At 43.4% G+C, this 26,676-nt stretch overlaps 1 protein-coding gene across 1 annotated transcript in view; it reads right to left on the bottom strand.

Moving 5' to 3' along the window:
* tex2l (testis expressed 2, like) overlaps window positions 1-25,056 on the bottom strand; it is a 31,301-nt gene extending 6,245 nt beyond the window's left edge. Inside the window, exons 1-9 of the mRNA XM_070444938.1 lie at window positions 24,671-25,056; window positions 7,852-9,355; window positions 6,591-6,791; window positions 5,967-6,294; window positions 5,222-5,472; window positions 4,973-5,122; window positions 4,590-4,689; window positions 2,172-2,331; window positions 46-183 (exon numbers count right to left, since the gene is read on the bottom strand). Of these exons, the coding sequence (XP_070301039.1) occupies window positions 46-183; window positions 2,172-2,331; window positions 4,590-4,689; window positions 4,973-5,122; window positions 5,222-5,472; window positions 5,967-6,294; window positions 6,591-6,791; window positions 7,852-9,324 (2,801 nt within the window). The 5' untranslated portion in view covers window positions 9,325-9,355; window positions 24,671-25,056. The remainder of the gene's footprint in view (window positions 1-45; window positions 184-2,171; window positions 2,332-4,589; window positions 4,690-4,972; window positions 5,123-5,221; window positions 5,473-5,966; window positions 6,295-6,590; window positions 6,792-7,851; window positions 9,356-24,670) is intronic.
* Window positions 25,057-26,676: the final 1,620 nt, after the last annotated feature.

The raw sequence follows: 26,676 nt of genomic DNA, 5'->3' as shown, positions 1-26,676 counted from the left end.
ATGGCCAACTATATTTGGTGTGTAAGAGAAAGAGACATCAATTACCCTTCAGCACCAGGTAGWGTCCCCTTTTCTCCCACAATGCTTTGGTGCTCTGAGAGCAGTACTTCCTCCTCATCTGAAGAGCCGGCGCTGGAGGACTCTTCATCACTGTCAGCCAGAACACTGAGGATGGGTCTGGACCTGGACACAAAACACAACAACACAGGTTTCCCGAGTGTCTCGTGAGGCTCAGTTGGTATAATGTGGCACCTGTAATGCCAGGGTTGTGGGTTCGCTTCCCACTGGCAACTAGTACAAAAAAGAGTGAAAATGTATGTACTCATTACTGTAAGTCGCTCTGGCTAAGCATGAGAGAAAAATTATTTCAGCTCTCACTGAGACTAACCTTAATCCTCATCTGAGTTCAACCCTAGCTTCATGTCCACAGTTCTGCCCCAACCCTAGCTTTATCCACAAACCTGATAGAGACATTTTATGGATTTGACACCTAAATAAAACCATATTCAGCATAGCCAACCATACTGTAAAAACAAGCTCATACATGCTTTACAAATAAGATGATATTTTTATGACAGAACAAGGATCTACTGTATGAATCCATTTAAATCTGGAAACAGACCAACTAATCAACATAATGTATCGAGAGCTCTGTCATGTACAGAGAGCTCTGTCACGTACAGAGAGCTCTGTCATGTACAGAGAGCTCTGTCACGTACAGAGAGCTCTGTCACGTATAGAGAGCTCTGTCACGTACAGAGAGCTCTGTCACGTACAGAGAGCTCTGTCACGTACAGGAGCTCTGTCATTAACAGTATAGAGAGCTCTGTCACGTACTACGAGAGATCTGTCACGTATAGAGAGCTCTGTCACGTCAAGAGAGCTCTGTCACGTACAGAGAGCTCTGTCCACGTACAGAGAGTCTGTCACGTACAGAGAGAAGCTCTTCACGTACAGAGAGCTCTGTCACGTACCAGAGAGACTCTGTCACGTACAGAGAGCTCTGTCACGTACAGAGAGCTCTGTCCGTACGAGAGAGTTCATGTCAGTACAGAGACTGCTGTCACGTACAGAGAGCTCTGGTCACGTACAGAGAGCTCTGTCACGTACAGAGAGATCTGTCAGTACAGAGAGCTCTGTCAGTACAGAGATGCCTCCGTACATAGAGGACTCTGTCAGTATAGACGAGCTCTGTTCAGTATAGAGTAGCTTGTCATGTACAAAACCCTGTCATGAGACTCTGTAGTATAGAGAGCTCTGTATGGTTTATGAGAGCTCTGTCATGTAAGATAGCTCTGTCATGTACAGAGAGCTCTGTCCTTATCTGTCATTTACGAGAACTCTGTCATGTATAGAGAGCTCGCTTTCACTACGCGCTCGTCGTACTACCGCAGGCCTGTCATGTACAAGAGTCTGTCTGTCAGTTATTAAGAGAGCCTGTCATGTATGAGAGCTCTGTCATGTAAGAGATCCTGCCTATGTATAGAGAAGCTTACTTCATGTATAGAGAGCTCTGTCATGTATAGAGAGCTCCGTCATGTACAGAGAGATCTGTCATGTACAAGACGAGCCTGTCATTGTACAAGAGAGCTCTGTCATGTATAGAGAGCTCTGTCATGTATAGAGAGCTCTGTCATGTACAGAGAGCTCTGTCATGTACAGAGAGCTCTGCCATGTATAGAGAGCTCTGTCATGTATAGAGAGCTCTGTCATGTATAGAGAGCTCTGCCATGTATAGAGAGCTKTGTCATGTATAGAGAGCTCTGTCATGTATAGAGAGCTCTGTCATGTACAGAGAACTCTGTCATCAACAGGCTCCGTTCAAAGATTCACTATTAGAGGAGTTTGACAGGTTAAGAGGGATTTTGTAGGTTGGTCTCTTAATTATCATTAATTGTCGGTCCCCTCTGACAGAGCATAGCTGCTAATCATTACCAGGATGTCAGCATAGATGCCGCAAGGCAATGGTATTATTGTAGCCTGAAATCCAGATCTGTTTTGTGCAAAAATTCCATAATAGCACAAACAGACTGGAACCCAGGCAAGTCATTTTGCAGTTCAATTTACAATGAAATAATAATGTTAGTTGTACTACGTAAAATGCATGTTGTACAGTAAACCATATATTTTCTTTTAGATGATAGTGCAGTATTAACTGCAATGTGACTGACCCTAGGCTGCCAGTATCAGTGAGGCTGTCAGTGTCCAGGCTTCCCTCCTTGCCCTCCTTGCCCTCCTTGCCCTCCTTGCCCAGTTTGGACAGGTTGATCTTGGTCTCCAGGGTCATCTGCAGGGCCCCAGTGTATACCACCTCCAGCTCCAGCCACAAGCCTGGAGAACACACACACACACCACACACACGTGTGCGCATGCACGCACACCACCAATCACCATGCACACACGCACACGCACACGCACACGCACACGCACACGCACACACACACACACACACACACACACACACACACACACACACACACACACACACACACACCAGCACAGAGATTAAGAGACAGATCAGATGATTGAGAGGGAGGAGACGGTCCATTGCTCATGTCATCTGATTACGATAGAGTACTGAGCATCAGATGAGTCGATATTATTACAGTAATCTGTTGTGAATCTCAGTGAGCCAGGGAGCTGTTAACTCCTGCTGGGGACATGCAGCATATTGGTTTGTTGGTGGTGTGTCTATGTGTGTGTGTGTCTATGTGTGTCTATGTGTGTGTGTGACTATGAGAGTCTATGTGTGTGTGTGTGTGGTGTCTATGTGTGTGTGTTTATGAGTGTGTGCATCTGCGAACGCATACAAATGGGGGCATTATAGTCTTGGCAACAGGATTTGCTGGTTTGTCTTTAATAGTCTATTGACGCACCCGCGCGTCAATCTAAGCAACAAATAAAAAGAATCCCTTCAAAATCTGTCAGATTATGCTAGAGATTCACATCTCAATCTGTCAGATTATGATAGAGATATCACATCTCAATCTGTCAGATTATGCTAGAGATATCACATCTCAATCTGTCAGATTATGCTAGAGATATCACATCTAAATCTGTCAGATATGTTTAGAGATTATCACATCTCAATCTTCAGATTATCTAGAGATATTCACATCTCAATCTGTTCAGATTATTGCTAGATATCACATCTCAATCTGTCAGATTATGCTAGAGATATCACATCTCAATCTGTCAGATTTATGCTAGAGATATCACATCTCAATCTGCAGATTATGCTAGAGATATCACATCTCAATCTGTCAGATTATGCTAGAGATATTCACATCTCAATCTGTCAGATTATGCTAGATATCACATCTCAATCTGTCAGATTTATGTAGAGATATCCACATCTAATCTGTCAGATTATGCTAGAGATATCACATCTCAATCTGTCAGATTATGCTAGATATCACATCCAAATCTGTTCAAGATATGTTAGAGATATCACATCTAAATCTGTCAGATTTGCTAGATATCACATCTCAATCTGTCAGATTATGCTAGAGATATCACATCTCAATCTGTCGCATCCGCCTATGTTGGCCTTCCAAATCTACGTGGAAGGTGGCCGAGCTACAGCGGTGTTTGTGAGACCATGAGACATCCCGAAAATCGGTCTTCTCACAGAAATGTCTGTAGCGTCTGAACGTTATGACCCTTCTATGGAAAGGGCAGACTCTCATGAACACGATGGTGTTCTCCGTTTTGCTATAAGAACCCCACAATAGTCATGGGACTCGTCTGAAGGAAACCCATACAAACAAATGGAAGTATAGAGGTAGTTTTGTGCCCCAAAAAATAAGGGGTTAAATATGTGCCCCAAAAAATATATATATTTCCTGAGCTTTCTTATATCTGCTAGATATAGGACAGATACTTCAAAACCTTATTCCTTATGATAATTTTTTTAAACTATATTTTTTGCCATTTATGAATTCAAGGTGTTTCTATGGGTGATAGTACTAAAGGACAAATTAAATATTTTTGCAAATATTATTATTATTATTATTATTATTATACCTAAAGAGGTCTTAAAACAATTCCATGTGTTAGTTTAGTACCTCCAGAGAGGTTTGTCTGTAAACCCTTTCCTCATGTCTCTCTGCTCGCATCACAATTTGCGCAAGGAAACACGACCTGCGTCACATCCATGCCTCTCTAATCACACACCATCCCATTTACAGATTTATACAGAGCTCCCCCTGCACAGTCCACATTTGTCACCATCATTCTTTTGGGGAATTATAATCTGTCGTAATTTGCTGTAATTTGCAGACCTTCATAATCAGGGCAAATCCATTTAATCTGCTTCTAAGTACCCCTCCAGAATTGAGATTAGACTAAGTATGACACACTGTCATTGTCTTTCACTAATTGGTGTTCTGAGAGTGTCATGTACTGTATGCAGAGTGGGCTGATTCGCTGTGTCATCATTAGGGTCAGGAGTTATTCCTGACCATATTTGGGCCGCAGAGTTTCTCCTGGTCAGGTCACATGGTCTGGAAAACACCAGGCCTTAGTCATCATTGCAGAAACATCAGGGAGAGTAAAAAGGAAGAGTGAGCTTTCTAGTTGACACTCGCCTCTGCTGTTGACCACAGGTCTGGACGCACTGGTGATTTGGGGCAGACAGGAGCCCATGTCCAGTTCAGTCAGAGTCAGCTCATTCATGAAGTAAGGCAGCTGCACACACACACACACACACACACACACACACACACACACACACACACACACACACACACACACACACACACACACACACAACACACACAACAACACACACACACACACACAAACAAACAAACAAAGAAATATAATTTCGCTCCTCTGTTTTGTTTGTTTCCAGTGGATTTTGTGGTTATGTTGGCTATATACTACTAGAAGATTACCAAATAGAAACATTGTACAAGCTCCCCTTACTTCTGAAGAGGGGATTATACACTGTGAGAGCTCACACACTCACTCTGATTTTGCTCAACTTTTTCTGGATCTTTCTGGAGACAATGTCCACCCAATATTTCTCGCGCAGGAAGTCCCAGAATATTCGACCAATCAGTGCATTGACCCAGTCAGTGTGTCCCTCCCCCGGGAACTCTGGGAAATCACAGGTGCACTGTAGGGAAATATATACGCCACTACAGATTAACACACTATTTAATTATATAATCTATCTGTTTCTAGATGTTTCATTCAGGTGGTCAGCGGAACTCACCCTCACTTTGTTGGTGGGGCTTGTCTCTGTGCTGTTGAGGGGTGGACTGGGCAGGGGGCTGGGCTGCTCTGAGGGCAGGAAACGAGCCATGTAGGTGGGGTAGTCCAGCAGCGGAGAGCCCACCCTGGATGGTTGGATCGAGGGGGCAGAAGGGGGAACGGGGAGGTCCTCTTCAGTGCTCCCAATCCTGCTGGAACCTCTGCTGTCCTGGGACCGTCTTGAGGGGCTCACCCCTCGCACTACCGGCACATCTAGATACAGAGATGACAGCTGTCGGTTCACAGATTTGACAATGTTGTGATAATTACTTTTAAGTGTTACATGAGAGTGCATCTGTAAGATTTAGCTTCAGGGGACTTAGTGGACTGTCTAAGATGGAGGACAACACTGTTCAGTTTACTACCAGGACAGACCAGAGCAGGGGCAGAAACATGTGTGGTTAAGTGCTTTGAGAGCATCACGACAGTGTTATATTCTCCTACATGTCCACGCATCTGTAATCTAGAAATCATCCTGGAAAACATGGAACTGGTGCATATAATCCACTAGAGTAACATTTGCTTGATTTATCCTTCCCTTTCCACATGTATTGCTAATGCATTATATTTTCATGGCCAATATATGTACGGTGAAGATTTGTCATTACGCAAAAAACACAAATATAATACTAACGCAAAGTCAATTAAATGAGGAAAAAAGACAACCATACAAAACAACAAAAACAAACAAAAACWGTTTATCCTACCTGATCTGGACACACATCTGCCAGGCCTCTCATTCTCCTTCTCCTGCTCCATTACCATGGACGCGGACAGGAAGTGATAAAACCACTCCTCCTTCTCTCTTCCTGTCCGTCCGAAGAGGTATAGGGTTGTAGGGAGGTTGGCTGCTGGTTTGGGGTTGGAGGTGGGTCGTGTTTGGAGTTGGGGGTCTCCCCCCTGCTCCTCTCTTGGGGTCTCCACTGTACCCCTCTCCTCCTCCATGACCCCCTCTCCCTCTGCCAGCTCAATGCAGATAGGGTACTTCAGGTTCCACAGCCTCTTACGGGCTAGCTCAGAGGGCAGCAGGAACACCTGGTATTACAACTCGACTTATTAGAAACCTCTTATAACACAACGTTAATACATCTGCTTATTATGCTTTCAGACCATCTAAAAAACGTTGCAAGCGCCATGCTAAACCAACGGAGCTACAGAGGACCACTAGTGATGCGATTATTGTATGTAACACACATATAAAATACATTTTAAAAACATCTCAATGTTTTATGAAGTCAATGAATAAAATATAAAACCTTGCATCATATTTCCTCAAATGAAGCGTTAAGCTTTGAACAGCGGGGGTAAGTTGACAGACCAAGCAGACAGACCTTGCTGTGTCGTAGCTGGAAGCAGCGTGAGCTGACAACCACAGCCTCGGGAGGCTTTTCATCGTAGGTGGCTCTGCGGCTGATGTTGTTCCTGGGGTAGTCCAGGCGAAGGCAGTGCCCCTCCAGGGTGGCGAACACAGAGTGGGTCAGGGACAGGTGGTAGGTCTCTGGGTCGTACTCAAACATCTCGTTCAGCCAGCCCTGAAACCAATGGGAATATACCCAGTTATATAGTGAGACAGTAAGCGAATACTTGAACGTCACGTGGGAATACACTGAGAGCATGCTTCAATGACTAAGACAAGCTGTTGTGTAACAAGCTATTTTATATGTTGATAATAGCTTGTCCTTCAGAACACATGTCAATGCCGTTAGTCAAAGAGTGAACATACACCATGACACATAGAAAAAGCTACAAAACAAAATATCTATCAATATTAGACTTGACTCTTCGGGGAGCCTAGGTCATTTAAATAGTGTTAGTGTTAGAGAGGAAAAGTCTCAAAACTCCCTCGCACTGACGTCCACGACTAACTGTTCACCCCAAGGCTCAGTCTGACATCCACCTTATAAACAAACCCACCAATTAACCACGGGAATTATCCCTCCTCATGAAGATAACCTCTCTTTCCCCCTGTGGCGCTACACTTTACCACTGATAAGACTGTTTTGCCTGCCAATGAACCTGAGAAATTACACAGCCTCAACCTCTCTTGCTCAGTTAATTGCCTCTGGAGCTGACTACGCTGGGTCGGAGCTATACCCTGCATCTGGCAAGGCTGTGCTCTGCTCGGCTGTGCTCTGCTCTTCTGTGCTCTGCCCTGCTGTTCTCAGCCAAGGGAGACAACACTAATGAGGCTRTGTATCTCTTTAAGTTTGGAGGAACTTTTTATTGGGCGACGTTAATTGCATTCCAGGCACTTTTAGCTATCGCACAGGCACCACATTAGAAAGGATTCAGGCTCAGAGAGGGAGAGAGGGGGGAATGGGAAGTGCTGACTTGTTTTAGGAAGAAAAGTTCTAAGAAGTGCATGCCACAGTATGGAGGATTTAAAAAGATTGTTTTCTATTCAGACAATTCTTGTGTGGGTGTCAAGATCTGTAAAGACCAAGGCCATTTTCTGACTCCATGGTTATAAGTTCCCATTCACACCTAGCTGGTCTTTTGTGCTGAGAGAAATGAACTGTACAAAAAGGAATTCACCTTCAGCTTCTTATCTTTTTTTGGGGAAAAGGTTTTCACTATTGAACATTAACTTACCTTGAGGACGTCTGATTCGTTGCCGAGGGCATCAGCCTGCTTGACAACCTCAGTCAGGGCCTGAACGTCTCTGTGTGGATGTGGCTGAGCTGTGTGTCTGGTTGAGCCCAGCCTGATGAGCAGCAGCCCCAGCAGGAAGCCAAAGGCCATGCCCAGAGCCAGGCCTGACATATAGGGGCCCAGGGGAAGGATGAAGTAGGCGTAGGACAACACAGCCACACAGAACAACACCATGTGTGGTGGAGGAGGTGGAGAAGTGGGTTGAACAACCACACGATGGGGTCCTGAGGAGATCAGCGAACCAGGCAATCTCCGCGGGCGCCTGTGATGATGACTCTCGATGGCCACAACCTGCATGACTTCATCGTAGGTGCAGATCTCCAGTTCCTCTGAATTGTCGTTGAGTTTGTTACCGTGGTGATCGTGGACAGAACATGTTCTAGTGGGCAGACCCTTCTTTGGGTGTTTGATGCACGGCCAGTCAAACACTGGCGGAGAGTCACCGTCCGCTCTCTTGGCGCACCGCAGCGGAGACTCTGTGATGCCCACCTCCGGACTGTCCATCCTCCCCACATAGACACCTCTGGAGCTGGGGGAGCCAGCTGAGTGAGTCCCTGTAGCTCTCTGGTGCTTGGGGCTGCCTGCTGCTGCATTCTCCTTCTCATCCCCCATGATCTTACTGAAAATACTGATAGGTTTACTGAACATAGGCTCCTGCATGGCCTCAGAGAACTTCCGCTTCGTGTCCTCCAGCTCCATCTTGAAGAAGCCCGCCTTGGTGCCCTCGGATGGGGATAGAGCGATGGGCGAGGGTGGCGCGGTACGGGAGTCTCCGTCACTCCTTCCCTTAGGCTGAGTCAGGTTCTTCCACTGCAGGTGCAGGTTGAGGCGGGAGTCAGACTTGGACTGCGACACCTCTGGCTCTGAGCGGGAGATCTCAGTAGAGATGGACTTGACTAGGCTAAGGAAGGGCCTGGGTCTGAGGGATGAGCCATGAGGGAGCTCCAGCTCCGTGGACAGGGACTTGACCAGGCTAGCCAGTGGCCGGTGGGTGGGGGTGGCTGGGCTGGGGGAGAGGAAGCTGGGGGCTGAGTTGGAGCAGTCCCCCAGGGACCCAGGTGAGGAGGGGGAGAGGGGTACGTGGAAGGCTGGGGAGTGCAGGTAGTGTTGGTTCTCCTCTTCCATGGAGTTCTGTCTCTCCTTGGAGAGGGAGATGTAGGGAGTCTGGTCATCATAGTCGTTGTGTTCAAGGGGGAAGATGAGCTCGTCGTCATCSAGACTGTCCCACTCACCCTCAGTGCCTGTTAGCTGGATCACGATGCCCCTCCTGAGCCCGACATGGTGGGCCCTAACTGGGGGAGCAGAAGAAGGAAAGTGGGCAGGGCTCTGGGGGTCATGAGGTGGCCTTAAACCTCCCACTCCYTCATCTCCTCCTTCTCTTCCTCTTGCCACATTTTCTCCTATCTCTGCCATTTATTGTCTTATCATTGTAGACCCGAGGCACCTAGGAGTCAGCAAAAGAAAGAGCAACCCGGTCAGCTACTGTTCATGATTAAGTCCCAGGAGAAAGGGAGAAGAGAAAGAGAGAGAGCTTCTTTTCATATGTTACGCCTCATTTTCATCGTTAGCATTCCTTTCAGTGAGAGTCTGCCCTTCGTGTTCATGCAAGGAGGTGTGAATGCAGCTTGGCAAGCAAAGGGAAATGACATAATTTTAAATCTCTATGTTGACGTTTGCCTACATCTGAATTAGGCCCCCAATAACAACCTCTCCGTCTCCCGCTGCTGTCACTTCACATTTCAAATCAAATCAAATCACATTTTATCGTTCACATACACATGGTTAGCAGATGTTAATGCGAGTGTAGTGAAATGCTTGTGCTTCTAGTTCAGACAGTGKAGTAATTTCTAACAAGTAATATAACAATTCCACAACAACTAACTAATACACACAAATCTAAAGGGATGGAATAAGAATATGTACATATAAATATATGGATGAGCGATGACCGAGCGGCGTAGGCAAGATACAATAGATAGTATAGAATACAGTATATACATATGAGATGAGTAATGCAAGATACGTAAACATTATTAAAGTGGCATTATTAAAGTGACTAGTGATTTGTYTGTGTATCTGTGTGTATGTGTAGGTGTAGGTGTGTGCTTGGAAAGTAGGGCCTATACAGAAATAGATAAGAGTTTCCTCCCCAAATGTTGTTTAAAGTAGGGCAGAGCACTGGGCTTGAATCCAATGCTGTACTTTGGGGGCCTGTTGCTCCAAATACCATGCAGATTTCGGGTGGAAGAAGTACTGATTAAAATGTAAGATTACACTCATTCACAAGGCTAGACTAATATATTAATAAATTCATGTATATGAACAGGGAAAAGACACATTTTTCATATAAGCCTGATGTAAACACTGTTTGTAGAGGTGTTGGCCTATCACATCATAGAATAAGCCGATGTGCACTTCAGCTCTGACCAATCGTATGATTGGGGATCTATTATACACACTTCTCTGCATTGTTGCCATGCAACCAAGTGATTTTTAGATTCACCTCAATCAAGGCACTTCAGATTCCACTCTCAGAGGAAATAAGATGTACAGTATGTGTCTCTCATACTCATCCGTCTATGAGACATCAGTTGGTTTTACTCTGATCCCTGCCGTCAGAACCCAGAGCAGTCCAGAGCAGCCCGCCAACATGATCTGATGACTGCTTCAGCAGCTTAAAGAGCAGCTTATGTAATACTAAGATGAATGGTAACGGTAGTCAGAGATGCTTTCAATCACCTCCTCCAGGCAGCCATTTTGACAGCATGTATGTTAACATCTATTCTACACCATGGTACTAAAGAGCTGAATGGCAGAATTGGCAGTAGGCCTGGCTATAACATTATCGGCATTAAAGGCAGCTAGTAGTCCAAGTCAGTCCAAGAAAAGAGCATGTGTAGATCAATGGACAGGAGGAAGATGATGATAAGGACCCTATGAGATACACTACAGTGCATTTGGAAAGTATTCAGACCCCTTGACATTTTCCACATTTTGTTACGTTACAGCCTTATTCTGAAATGGATTAAACCATTTCCCCCCCTCATCAATCAACACACAATACACAATAATGACAAAGCAAAAACAGGATTTTAGAATATTTGCAAATTTATAAATAAAATAACTGAAATATCACATTTACATAAGTATTCAGACGCTTTACTCAGTACTTTGCTGAAGCACCTTTGGCAGCGATTACAGCCTTGAGTCTTCTTGGGTATGACGCTACAAGCTTGGCACACCTGTATTTGGGGAGTTTCTCCCATTCTTCTCTGCAGATCCTCTCAAGCTCTGTCAGGATGGATGGGGAGTGTCGCTGCGCAGCTATTTTCAGGTCTCTCCAGAGATGTTCGATCGAGTTCATGTCTGGGCTCTGGCTGGGCAACTCAAGGACATTCAACGACTTGTCCCGAAGACACTCCTGCATTGTCTTGGCTGTGTGCTTAGGGTCGTTGTCCTGTTGGAAGGTGAACCTTTGCCCCAGTCTGAGTCCTGAGCGCTCTGGAGTAGGTTTTCATCAAGGATCTCTCTGTACTTTGCTCCGTTCATCTTTCCCTCGATCCTGACTAGTCTCCCAGTCCCTCCAGCTGAAAAACATCCCCACAGCATAATGCACCATTCTTCACCATTGGGATGGTGCCAGGTTTCCTCCAGACGTGACGCTTGGAGTTCAGGCCAAAGAGTTCAACCTTGGTTTCATCAGAACAGAGAATCTGGTTTCTCATGGTCTGATAGTCCTTTAGGTGCCTTTTGGTAAACTCCAAGTAGGCTGTCAGGTGCCTTTTACTGAGGAGTGGCTTCTGTCTGGCCACTCTACCATAAAGGTCTGATTGGTGGAGTGCTGCAGAGATGGTTGTCCTTTTAGAAGGTTCTCCCATCTCCGCAGAGGAACTCTGGAGCTCTGTCAGAGTGACCATCGGGTTCTTGGTCACCTCCCTGACCAAGGCCCTTCTCCCCCGATTGCTCAGTTTGGCCAGGCGGCCAGCTGGTTCCAAACTTCTTCCATTTAAGAATGATGGAGGCCACTACCTCATGGCTTGGTTTTTGCTCTGACATGTACTGCCAACTGTGGGACCATATATAGACCGGTGTGTGCCTTTCCAAATAATGTCCAATCAATATAATTACCACAGGTGGACTCCAATCAAGTTGTAGAAACATTCCAAGGATGATCAATGAAAACAGGAAGCACCTGAGCTCAATTTCGAGTCTCATAGCAAAGGATCTGAATACTTATGTAAATAAGGTATTTCTGTTTGTTATTTGTCATACATATGCAAAAAAATCCCCAAAATGTAGCTTTGTCATTATGGGGTATTGTGTGTGCAGTACCAGTCAAAAGTTTAGAAACACCTACTCATTCCAAATACATTTTGATTTGTTGAACACTTGTTTGGTTACTACATTATTCAATATGTGTTATTTCATAGTTTTGATGTCTTCACTATTATTCTACAATGCAGAAAATAGTAAAAAAAAAAAAAAAAAATGTAATGAGTAGGTGTGTCCAAACTTTTGACTGGTACCGTAGATAAAAAAAGATCTATTTTAGAATAAGACTGGAACGTAACAAAATGTGGAAAAAGTCAAGGGGTCTGAATACTTTCCCGAATGCACTGTATATATACAAAAGTATGTGGACACCCCTTCAAATTAGTGGATTCGGCTATTTCAGCCACACCCATTGCTGACAGGTGTATAAAATCGAGAACACAGCCATGCATTCTCCATAGACAAACATTGGCAGTAGAATGGCCTTACTGAAGAGCTCAGTGAGTGCTGAAGTGCATAGATCGCAAAACTGCCTCTGGAAGCAACATCAGCACAAGAACTGTTCGTTGGACGTTTCATGAAATGGGTTTCAATTGCCAAGCAGCCGCACACAAGTCTAAGATCACCATGCGCAATGCTAAGCGATGGCTGGAGTGGTGTAAAGCTCGCCGCCATTGGACTCTGGGGCAGTGGAAACGCGTTCCCTGGATTGACGAATCAAGCTTCACCGTCTGGCAGTCTGACGGACGATTCTGGGTTTGGCGGATGACAGGAGAACGCTACCTGCCCGAATGCACTGTGCCAACTTAAAAGTTTGGTGGAGGAGGAATAATGGTCTGGGGCTGTTTTTCATGGTTTGGGCTAGGCCCCTCACTTCCAGTGAAGGGAAATCTTAACGCTACAGCATACAATTACATTCTAGAGGATTCTGTGCTTCCAACATTGTGGCAACAGTTTGGGGAAGGCCCTTTCCTGTTTAAGCATGACAATGCCCCATGCACAAAGCGAGGTACATACAGAAATGGTTTGTCGAGATCGCTGTGGAAGAACTTGACTGGCCTGCATAAAGCCCTGACCTCAACRCCATTGAACACCTGTAGGATGAATTGGAACAACGACTGGGAGCAAGGCCTAATCGCCCAACATCAGTGCCTAAACTCACTAATGCTCTTGTGGCTGATTGGAAACAAGTCCCGGCAGCAATGTTCCAACATCTAGTGGAAAGCCTTTCCAGAAGGGTGGCGGCTGTTATAGCAGCAAAGGGGGGACCAAGTCCATATTAATGCCCATGGTTTTGGGATGAGATGTTCGACGAGCAGGTGTCCACATACTTTCAGTCATGTAATGTATAGACAGGGAATAAGATACCATTTCAGATGCAGACTAGGTCAATTACTCTGTGAGTTAAACTCCACCATCTGTGGTTGGTTATGTAACTGCATTATGGAGCTATGGCACAAATTCTACAGCATCTGGCGGCAGATTCTCTGTAATCCCTTCAGCCAAAATGGGCTGGAGAGCCATCAGATATTAGAGTCACAGAGTCGCAGACAGCATTAGACCTGCCTCCCAGCCTGGGGACAGGGGGATAGAAGGCAAGTTCTGCAGGGTAAATGGGTGCACAGTGCATTTACATGAATAGTAGAAATATACACAGGTGCATGAGTGCACACACACAAACACACACACAAACACGCTCTACAGATGGTCATACTAACAACAAACTATCTGTTGATAAGTAACTGCTTGCTAAGGTTACAGTTAGGGTTAGGTTTAGAATAAGGGTTAGGGTAAGGGTTAAATTTAGGGTTAGGACTAGGATTACGGTAATGGTTAAATTTAGGCTTAGAATAAGGGTTAAATGTAGAGTTAGGGCTAGGGTCAGTAGATAGTTAGTTGAAATGTCACTGATAGGCTGTAGAGCATCTATCCAAATAAAGCGTTACCATGTATTCTGAGAATAAAGCCCTTTCCTCAGTCTGTAGTAATCCATAGCCTAAACCAGAGGCAGCACTGTACTGTGACAGACATGTCTGCATCCCAAATAGCACCTTATTTCCTTTATAGTGCACTACTTTTGACCAGGGCCCATACAGTGCCTTCAGAAAGTATTCATACCCCTTTCATCCCTTTTCCACATTTTGTTGTGTTACAACGTGAGATTAAAATGGATTTAATTGTCATTTTTATGTCAACAATCTGCACAAAATACTCTGTAATGTCAAAGTGGAAGAAAAATTCAAACATTTGTAAAAAATATGAAAAATGAAACACTAATATATCTTGATTAGATAAGTATTCATCCCCCGAGTCAGTTAGAATCCCCTTTGGCAGTGATTACAGCTGTGAGTCTTTTTGGATAAGTCTCTAAGAGCTTTGCACACACCTGGATAATAATGTACAATATTTGCACATTATTCTTTAAAAAATTCTTTAAGCTCTTTCAAGTTGGTTTTTGATCATGCCATAGATTTTGCCATAGATTTTCTAGCCAATTTAAGACAAAACTGTAACTAGGCCACTCAGGAACATTCAATGTGGTCTTGGTAAGTAACTCCAGAGTATACAGTGCATTCAGAAAGTARTCAGACCCCTTGACTTTTTCCACATTTTGTGCCTTATTCTAAAATTGATTAAATCGTTGTTTTCCCTCAGAAATCTACACACAATAACCCATGACAAAGCAAAAACAGGTTTTTAGAAAGTTTAGCAAATGTATTCAAAAAAAAAAAAAATGAAATATTACATTTACATAAGTATTCAGACCCTTTACTTAGTGCTTTGTTAAAGCACATTTGGCAGCGATTACAGCCTTGGGTCATCTTGGGTATGACGCTACAAGCTTGGCACACCTGTATTTGGGGAATTTCTCCCATTCTTCTCTGCAGATCCTCTCAAGCTCTGTCAGGTTGAATGAGGAGTGTCGCTGCACATCTACTTTCAGGTCTCTCCAGAGATGTTCGATTGMGTTCATGTCCGGGCTCTGGCTGGGCCGCTCAAGGACATTCAGAGACTTGTCCCGAAGCCACTTCTGTGTTGTCTTGGCTGTGTGCTTATGGTCGTTGTCCTGTTGGAAGGTGAACCTTTAGCCCAGTCTGAGGCCCTAAGTGCTCTGGAGCAGGTTTTCCATCAGGGATCTCTCTGTACTTTGCTCCGTTCATCTTTCCCTCCATCCTGACTAGTCTCCCAGTCTCTGCCACTGAAAAACATRCCCACAGCATGATGTTGCCACCACCATGCTTCACCGTAGGGATGGTGCCGGGTTTCCTCCAGACGTGATGCTTGGCATTCATGCCAAAGAGTCCAATCATGTCAAAGAGTTTCATCAGACCAGAGTATCTTGTTTCTCATGGTCTGAGAGTCTTTACTGAGGAGTGMCTTCCATCTGGCCACTCTACCATAAAGCCCTGATTGGTGGAGTGCTGCAGAGATGGATGTCTTTCTAGAAGGTTCTCCCATCTCCACAGAGGAACTCTAGAGCTCTGTCAGCGTGACCACCGGGTTCTTGGTCACTTCCCTGGCCAAGGCCCTTCTCACCCGATTGCTCAGTTTGGTCGGGCGGCCAGCTCTAGGAAGAGTCTAGGAAGAGACTCTAGGAAGAGTTTGGTGGTTCCAAACTTCTTCCATTTAAGAATGATGGTGGCACTGTGTTCTTGTGGACCTTCAATGCTGCAGAAATGTTTTGATACCCTTGCCCAGATCTGTGCCTTGACACAATCCTGTCTCAAAGCTCTATGGACGATTCCTTCAAACTCGTGGCTTGGTTTTTGCTCTGACATGCACTGTCAGCTGTAGAACCTTATATAGGCAGATGTGTGCCTTTCCAAATCATGTCCAATCATTTGAATTTACCACAGGTGGACTCCAAGTTGTAGAAACATCTCAAGAATGATCAATGGAAACAGGATGCATCTGAGCTCAATTTCGAGTCTCATAGCAAAGGGTCTGAATACTTAATAATGTATTTCTGTTTCAAAAAATATATACATTTGCAAATATTTCTAAAAACCRGTTTTCACTTCATTATGGGGTATTGTGTGTAGATTGATGAGATTWTTATTTATTTAATCCATTTTAGAATAAGTCTGTAACGTAACAACATTTGGAAAAAAGGGGTCTGAAAACTTTCCGAATGCACTGTWWATGGCCTTGTGTTTTAGGTTATTGTCCTGCTGAAATGTGAATTTGTCTGCCAGTGTCTGGTGGAAAGCAGACTGAACGAGGTTTTCCTCTAGGATTTTTGTTGTGCTCAGCTCTATTCCGTGTCTTTTTATACAAAAAAACTCCCTAGTCCTTGCCGATGACAAGCATACCCATAACATGATGCAGGCACCACCATGCTACAAAATATTAAAACGTGGTACTCAGTGATGTGTTGTGTTGGATTTTCCCCAAACATAACGTTTTATATTCAGGACAAAAAGTTAATTTCTTTGCCACATGTTTTGCAGTTTTACTTTTACAGTTTTGCTGACTTATTGCAAACAAGATGGATGTTTTGTTATTTTTTATTCTGTACAGGCTTCCTTTTTTTCACTCTGTCAATTAGGTTAGTATTGTGGAGTAACTAGAATGTTGTTGATCCATCCTCAGTTTTCTCCTATCTGTAACTMTTTTAAAGTCACCATTGGCCTCATGGTGAAATCCCCGAGTGGTTTCCTTCCTCTCCGGCAACTGAGTTAGGAAGGACGCCTGTATCTTTGTAGTGACAGGGTTTATGTTGATACACCCTCCAAAGAATAATTAATAATGTCACCATGCTCAAATGGATATTCTATGTATTTTATTGTTATCCCATCTACCAATAGGTGCCCTTCTTAGTGAGGCATTGGAAAACTTCCCTGTTCTCTGTGGTTGAATTTGTGTATGAAATTTACTGCTCGACTGATAACTAATATGGCGTGTGGCGTACAGAGATGAGGTAGTCATTAAAAAATCATGTTAAATATTGTTATTGCACACAGAGTAAGTCCATGCAATTTATTATGTGACTTGTTAAGCACAATTTTACTCCTGAACTAATTTAGGCTTGCCATAACYAAGGGGTTATGAAGTGCTTCAAAAGGCTGGTCATGACACACATCAACATCATCATCCGAGACACCCTAGACCCACACCAATTCGCAGACCGCCCCAACAGATCTACAGATGACGCAATCTCAAATGCACTTCACACCGCCCTCTACCACCGAGACAAGAGGGGAAATAACTATGTGAGAATGCTGTTTATAGACTACAGCTCAGCGTTCAACACCATAGTCCTCTTCAAAGTCATCACCTCGCTAGGGACCCTGGGACTGAACCCCTCCCTCTGCAACTGGATCCTGGACTTCGTGACGGGCCGCCCCTAGATCATGAGGGTAGGCAACAACACCTCCGCCACGCTGACCCTCAACATGGGGGCCCCTCAGGGGTGTGTGCTTAGTCCCCTCCTGTACTCCCTGTTAACCCACAACTGCGTGGCCGCGCACGACTCCAACACCATCATCAACTTTGCTGACGACATGATGGTTGTATGCCTGATCACAGACGGCGATGAGTCAGCCTACAGGGWGGAGGTCAGAGACTTAGCAGTGTGGTGCCAGAACAACAACCTCTCCCTCAACGTCAGTAAGACTGAGGAGCTGATTGTGTATCATAGGAAAAAGAGGGGAGAGCAGGCCCCCATCAACATCGACGGGGCTGTTGTGGAGCTTAACATGGTCCACATTAACCCGCACAGTCGTAAAGAGGGCATGATTTGATTTAATGATTTAACATGGGCCCTGAGATCCTCAAAAGGTTCTACAGCTGCACCATCGAGAGCATCCTGACTGGCTGCATCACCGATTGGTATGGCAATTGCCCCGACCTTGACCGCAAAGCGCTACAAAGGGTGGAGCGGACAGCCCAGTACATCACTGGGGCCGAGCTCCCTGCCATCCAGGACCTCTATATTAGCTGGTGTCGGGGGAAGGCACAAAAAATTGCAAAAACTCCAGCCACCCAAGTCATAGACTYTTCACTCTGCTACCGTCCTGCAAATGGCACCAGAGCATTGGATCTCGGACCACCAGGCCCTGAGACAGCTTCTACCCCCAAGCCATAAGACTGCTAAATAGTTAATTAATGGTACCCTAACCGTCTGCACTGACTCTCTCTTGCACTGACCCTAGGCACACTCACTAGACTATATATACACACCATATACACACTCACTCACACATTCACAAATACTACACACACACACACGCATACCGAGACAACACAAACACACATACATACACACTTTAACACTCATCATTTGCTGTTGCTAGTCTGTTCTTTATTTAAAACTSTTATTATTATCTATCCGGATGCCTAGTCTCTTTACCCTGCCTTCGTGTACATATCTACCTCAAATTTTTTATTTTATTTTTTTATTTCACCTTTATTTAACCAGGTAGGCAAGTTGAGAACACGTTCTCATTTACAATTGCGACCTGGCCAAGATAAAGCAAAGCAGTTCGACACATACAACAACACAGAGTTACACATGGAGTAAAACAAACATACAGTCAATAATACAGTAGAAGAATAAGTCTATATACAATGTGAGCAAGTGAGGTGAGATAAGGGAGGTGAAGGCAAAAAAAAGGCCATGGTGGCGAAGTAAATACAATATAGCAAGTAAAACACTGGAATGGTAGATTTGCAGTGGAAGAATGTGCAAAGTAGAGATAGAAATAATGGYGTGCAAAGGAGCAAAATAAATAAATACAGTAGGGAAAGAGGTAGTTGTTTGGGCTAAATTATAGATGGGCTATGTACAGGTGCAGTAATCTATGAGCTGCTCTGACAGCTGGTGCTTAAAGCTAGTGGGGGAGATAATTGTTTCCAGTTTCAGAGATTTTTGTAGTTCGTTTCAGTCATTGGCAGCAGAGAACTGGAAGGAGAGGCGGCCAAAGGAAGAGTTGGTTTTGGGGGTGACCAGAGAGATATACCTGCTGGAGCGCGTGCTACAGGTGGGTGCTGCTATGGTGACCAGCGAGCTGAGATAAGGGGGGACTTTACCTAGCAGGGTCTTGTAGATGACCTGGAGCCAGTGGGTTTGGCAACGAGTWTGAAGCGAGGGCCAGCCAACGACAGTATTATCTATCCTGATGTCTAGTCACTTCACCCTGCCTTCATGTACATATCTACCTCAAATACCTTATTATTATCTATCTTGATGCCTAGTCTCTTTACTCTGCCTTCATGTACATATCTACCTCAAATACCTTATTATGATCTATCCTGATGCCTAGTCACTTTACCCTGCCTTCATGTACATATCTACCTCAAATMCCTCATACCTCTGCACATTGATCTGGTACTGGTACTCCCTGTATATACTGTAGCTCCATTCTTGTGTTTTTTATTTTATTTCACGTGTTAGTTACTATTTATTTTTGATTATTATTTGATAAACTCTGCATCGTTGGAAAAMGTTCGTAAGCAAGCATTTCACTGTAAATTCTACACCAGTTGTATGTGTTCAATACATTTGTATGTGATAAATACAATTAATTTGATTTTGAATACTTATTGACTCAAGACATTTCAGCTTTTGATATATTATTAATTTGTAAAAATGTCTAAACATAATTCCACTTTGACATTATGAGGTATTGTGTGTAGGCCAGTGACACAAAAATCTCAATGTAATCCACTTTAAATTCAGGCTGTAACACAACCAAATGTGGAAAAAGTCAAGGGGTATGAATACTTCCTGAAGGCACTGTAGGACTCTGCCCTATATATTACTAAATAGGGTGCCATTCGGGAAGCGTCCATGGTTATGAAACGCCGCAGCATTATCTATCAACCAGCATTATCCTAGACAGGCTCAACCATGGCTTGGCTAATATAATGCCTCTGATCCTGTCAACTGCATGACACACAACGATGAAGATTTGACGTGCCAACTCGGCACGTGATGTAAAGAGCAAGGAGTACATCCAGTCAGTGGCACATGCAAAGTGCGACATTATGATGGTGCACACTGGCAGTATAGAACAAAACAAATGATTATGAACTAGTTTACCAGTTTCAGTAGTACGTGGATTTTCTATTGTGGGGTTGAACCCTCAATAAAAGTAAAATTCGACATAAAATTGATTCCAAATCTCATGTGTACTGCACTATTCAATACAGGCTATAGAGAAAAACTTCATAGGAAGCAGCAAGTATTTGCCCTGTTAATCTGAGATTTCATTRTGTCTATATAGGAGTTATGGAGGATGACTGTTATTCTACTCCTCCTAGGGCAAGTCAATATTCTCCATCGCAATGAGAGAATTATTGCACAGACCAAGCCAGACAGACAAACAGACAGACAAGCAGGCAGGTCTGTTCCTACTGCTGCTCTCCTCTCAGGCCATGCAGTGTCAATACATCTCTCTGAGTCTGATCAGACAGGGGGACAGTGCCAGAGAACCGGATTAACCATAATGCAGGCTTTCACTGTAAAGTCAGACAAATCATGCTAGGAGGATTATGGACAAAAATAATAACGGATATGTTTGGAATCTGGAAACGTGTTTATGCATGATGACTTTGTTTGTTTTATGCAAACATCACTGAGAGAGATGAGTGACAGCAGTAGGCCTATAAATATCTTCCAATAAACGGGAAGTGGTACAGGATAATGACTAGCGAGCTCAATGATACATGTATGGTATAAATAAATGGTGATCAGTTATGGCTATAAATTATGCCCCGTCTAGAGACAAAAGACAAAACGTTGCTGACATGCTGTTATGACATACAATTAAATAGAGCATTTCAAGCAATAGGTTTATGTTTATGTTTTAATAGTTCCATAAAGAGTACATTTTTAAAATCAAAAACCAGATAGGTATTTGACYAGGGAAGTCAGTTCAGAACAAATTCTTATTTACAATGACAGCCTACCACAGGAAAACTTTAACGACGCTGGGCCAATTGTGCGACACCCTAAGGGACTCACAATCACGMCCGGTTGTGATAGAGCCTGGAATTGAACCAGGATCTGTAGTGAAGCCTCTAGCACTGAGATGCAGTGCCTTAGACCACCGCACCACTCAGGAGCTCACTTACAGTGAAACACGGAAATCATGATCTTCATTTTGACAGTTTGTTGAAAACGTGACATACACTGAGTGTACAAAACATTAGGACCACTTTCCTAATATTGAYTTGCACCACCTTTTGCCCTCAGAAAAGCCACTGGGATGCTGGCCCATGTTGACTCCAATGCTTCCCACAGTTCTGTCAAGTTGGCTGGAAATCCTTTGGGTGATGGACCACTCGTGATATACACAGGAAACGAAGAAAAATCTGTCACCTACTACCATACCCCATTCAAAGGCACTTAAAACTTTTGTCTRGCCCATTCACCCTCTGAATGGGACACATACACAATCCATGTCTCAATTGTCCCAAAGTTCCCCTTCATCTACACTGATTAAAGTGGATTTAACAAGTGACATCAATAAGGGATCATAGCTTTCACCTGGTCAATCTGTCATGGCAATAGTATCTCAAGGGAGGGGTTCAGTATGAAATACACTCACTTCTAGATGTGCTGGGTGGTACCACCCCAAGGCTTACTATAAAAGCAGGTGACCGTGCTTTATTTGGCAATGGTTTTGGTAAATGGAATATGCTAATATATTTTGCATGATGCTTCCTTTACTAGGGCACATTCAAATGTTGCTACATGGCACATTTCCAGATATGACCAAAATCAATGTTTTTGCTTACCATTTCATACACATCTATGTGTTATACAAAAAACACCAACATGTAGGCTATGAGGAGTATACCTTTATATTTGAAGCTACATCCATCTTAACAAGAAATAGAGGACAATGGTGGTCATGTCAACTCCTTGTATGTTTCCCAACACACAACTATGACTGATTAGGGGCACAGTTGCCTAGTTTGCTCAAAATTCAATGATTGTGAGTTCGAATCCCACACGGGGCAGATACATACAGTTGAAGTTGTAAATTTACATACACTTAGGTTGGAGTCATTAAAACTTGTTTTTCAACCACTCCACAAATGTCTTGTTAACAAARTATAGTTTTGGCAAGTRGGTTAGGACATCTACTTTGTGAATGACACAAGTAATTTTTCCAACAATTGTTTACAGACMGATCATTTCACRTATAATTCACTGTATCACAATTCCAGTGTGTCAAAAGTTTACTTACACTAAGTTGACTGTGCCTTTGAARAGCTTGGAAAATTCCAGAAAATTATGTCATGGCTTTAGAAGCTTCTGATAGGCTAATTGACATAATTTGAGTCAATTGGAGGTGTACCTGTGAATGTATTTCAAGGCCTACCTTCAAACTCACTGCCTCTTTGCTTGACATCATGGAAAAATCTAAAGAAATCAGCCAAGAACTCCACAAGTCTGGTTCATCCTTGGGAGAAATTTCCAAATGCCTGAAGGTACCACGTTCATCTGTACAAATAATAGTATGCAAGTATAAACACCATGGGACCATGCAGCCATCATACCGCTCAGGAAGGAGACGCGTTCTGTCTCCTAGAGTTAAACGTACTTTGGTGRGAAAAGTGCAAARCAATCCCAGAACAACAGCAAAGGACCTTGTGAAGATGCTGGAGGAAACAGGTACAAAACTATCTATATCCACAGTAAAACGAGTCCTATATCGACATAACCTGAAAGGCTGCTCAGAAAGGAAGAAGCCACTGCTCKAAAACCGCCATAAAAAAGCCAGACTACGGTTTGCAACCTGACATCGTACTTTTAGATCGTACTTTTTGGAGAAAAGTCCTCTGGTCTGATGAAACAAAAATAGAACTGTTTGGCCATAATGACCATCATTATGTTTGGTGGAAAAAAGGAGGAGGCTTGCAGCCGAAGAACACCATCCCAACCGTGAAGCACGGGGGTGGCAGCATCATGTTGTGGGGTGCTTTGCTGCAGGAGGGACTGGTGCACTTCACAAAATAGATGCATCATGAGGCAGGAAAAGTATGTGGCTATATTGAAGCAACATCTCAAGACATCAGTCAGGAAGTTAAAGCTTGGTCGCAAATGGGTCTCCCAAATGGACAATGACTCCAAGCATACTTCCAAAGTTGTGGCAAAATGGCTTAAGGACAACAAAGTCAGGTATTGGAGTGGCCATCACAAAGCCCTGACCTCAATCCTATAGAACATTTATGGGCAGAACTGAAAAAGCGTGTGCGAGCAAGAAGCCTATAAACCTGACTCGTTACACCAGCTCTGTCAGGAGGAATGGGCCAAAATTTACCCAACTCATTGTGGGAAGCTTGTGGAAGGCTACCTGAAACGATTGACCCAAGTTAAACAATTTAAAGGCTCTACCAAATACTAATATAGTGTATGTAAACTTCTGACCCACTGGGAATGTTGATGATAGAACTAAAAGCTGAACTAAATAATTCTCTCTCTTATTATTCTGACATTTCACATTCTTAAAATAAAGTGGTGATCCTAACTGTCCTAAAACAGGGAATATTTACAAGGATTAAATGTCAAGAATTGTGAAAAACTGAGTTTAAATGTATTTGGCTAAGGTGTGTTTGTAAGTCGCTCTGGATAAGAGCGTCTGCTAAATGACTTAAATGTAATGTAAATGTCTATGTAAACTTCCGACTTCAACTGTACATACCTGTGTATTTGTTAATCCTTTATTTACAATATTCACCACATGCCCACACATTTCTAATTCTGAAAAGTGAAAGCATACCTATGAGAGGGGTCACCCTGGTAGTAGTTGTATGTTTTATACAGTACCCAAAACCAATCTGTGAGTAAATTTGACCATTGGAAAAAGAGCTACCTTGTAAATACTGCAATGCAGGTTGGATTGAGCCCCTAATCTTAATTTTCAAGGTGATGATTACACMWTTCTTTKCAACACAATACATGTGAGTCCACATTTCAAATATTTATTTTATACCCCATTAGGGATTCCAATTTACAACTCAAGTGGCAACAGATGTCAGGAACTCGGCGCCTTACCACTGTGAGCTAACTGTCCAGAGGGTCTTTTGCTCGCGATGCACACAATGTTATTATCAGAGCGTGTCAGTGGACTTCTGCTAAGTATGTCTACTGAGAAAGTTTTGGGACAGGTACATCTACGTTCACCTACCAACGAAATTAATATTTATTAGCAATTCCTCCCACCCACAACTTCACCCACAACTTCTCACCTGAGATGTTGTGTTTGTGGCCGGGTCAAATGTACATTTTGAAGGGGTTGGGCAAAGGCTGACATTGGGGTTGACAGTTACCCTTTAAAGTATTTGAACTTGATGAAGGAAAAGGAAACCGCACACTGCTCTTGATAGTATCACCGATATTTAATAAGCTTACGTATCGGCCACACGGCCTTCGTCAGAGCTTTTTTGAACTTGAAATTAAATATTTCGATGCTCCAAAACATATTCAATTAAAAAGCAATAATATCAAGTACCAAAACTGAATTCAATTTACCTGGTTATCGCTGCAGCATGGACACAAACCACACCACTTCTCCTGTATTGTTCAATTATCACTGACACATCGAGAAGCGAACTCCAGTCACGATTAACTTGACAATACGATTTACAATTCGATAGTTTTATTCTCCAAAATAACGGTGTGTCAAGGTTGTCAGATGCGACCTAGAGAGATGTCCAGCGAAATGCTCACAGTGCGCGCTTGTCACATCACAAGCCTGGTTTGCTGCGCCCACTTGRATCAACAATGTTAATTCTTCACGACGGACCACAGTAAGAATAATTGTCGGTTGTTCGTGTTCAGTGATGTGTAGTGACTGTCTATTAAAAAGAGAAAGGTGCGCTGCCCACTGATCTTTTAATAGAAAATATAGTGTGACTCCAGTTCCACCACGCGCTGCGCTCGTGCACACCTCCCACTTGCGGACTCTGTTCTAGATATGACACGCGCTCCCAGCATCATCAGCAGAAGCTCTAGAGCTCCTCTCACCAATCTGATTATAAAAACCATGGCCGCAGTGCACTTTAATCCAGATTAAATATTCCAGCCTCAACACACTCTCTCCGCACTGTCTCACTCTCACACACGCACACACACCTAGAGTGAAACAGAGATGCTCAGTTGGTGTTGCTTCTATAGCCTACCTCTCTTTTTTTATAGAAGGTTTAACTTTATTCTGAAGTCATTATATAAATTCAAACAATTGTGAAACCACATATGAAATGGCCAATATATTATTTCACACAAGCAAGCCAATAAAAAAATATACAATCACATTTTGAGTCAGTCTATTTTTCACAGGCCATGGATGCTATGACAATGCTCTCAACCCCATTCCATAGAAACCTTTATTAACTTGTCCTATAGATAAAAAGAGCAGGAGTCATCTCACTGGCCTGGAGCAGGAGAACACTTCAGAAAGCAGGGGAGAGGGAGAAAATAATGAACAGGGCACTCCATCTATCTTGGCCTAGATACAGAAAGCTCTGGAAATGACAAGGAACTGGGCATAGTGTTCAGACTCACTGCTGCAGCTGGGGAATACCCCCCCCCCCCCTCTCTCTTTCTACCATCTCTCTCTCCCTCTCTCTCTTTGCCTCTCTCCCTCTCGCTCGTTCTCTCCTGCTTTCTCTCTTCTTCTCTTCCGCTCTCTCTCTTCTCTCTCCACCCCCTCTCTCTCTAGGATAACCCCCTATTAGAGGATACCTTCCTCTGCCCAAAGGAACAGTTGTTGTTGTAGCTATTCTCAAGGATACTGTGACATCATACCGTTCATCCCTCTCCTCTAACACAACACTGATGTCACTGATGTTTTTTTCTTACAATGGGAGCAGAGTCAACATACTGAATACACAATCTACATCAAGCAGAGTCATCTCGTTCAAGTCTTATATAGACATGGTCTGCATCTTAGATGGCAGCATTCTGCCTATATAGTGCACTACTTTCAGCCAGGGCTCAAAAGCAGTGCACTGTGTAGGGAATAGGGTGCCATTTGGGACGCAGTGATGGTCCTATGGCTTCTTCAGAGGTACATGATATAAATGTGGGGTACATTAATATATCATTATAATGACTGATTTACATAAGAATACATTTGCACTGACTATATTTAGAAATCGGATATCAGGTAGTACACCTAGCAACATATGAATTTATTAACATATGATACTATGGTAATTAGGTATTATCATACAGCAATTAGACACCTCTATATTGCAGTATATTGGCCTAATGACTGATTTACCTACAAATTGTATTCAGACAATGTTGTTCAGACTTTAGACTTACTAATATAATACTGTAGATCCATGGTCTTATCTGGCATATAGGCGTTGTGATAATTAGACTACTGTATAATACTGTGCATATTATATTGTGAAATTAAATGAGCACTTGGGCCCAGGGGGTTCTCTAACTAACCACTCCCCATCCATCCATGTGTGTGTTTATGGGTCTCCCCTTGCATACCTTGCCATCTGTTGACATATGCAGCTGTT

The sequence above is a fragment of the Salvelinus sp. IW2-2015 genome, linkage group LG8, assembly GCF_002910315.2.
Source record: "Salvelinus sp. IW2-2015 linkage group LG8, ASM291031v2, whole genome shotgun sequence".
NCBI classification, from domain to species: Eukaryota; Metazoa; Chordata; class Actinopteri; order Salmoniformes; family Salmonidae; genus Salvelinus; species Salvelinus sp. IW2-2015.
Note: the sequence above shows the minus strand (reverse complement) of the source record. Positions and strands in the feature narration are given on the sequence as shown.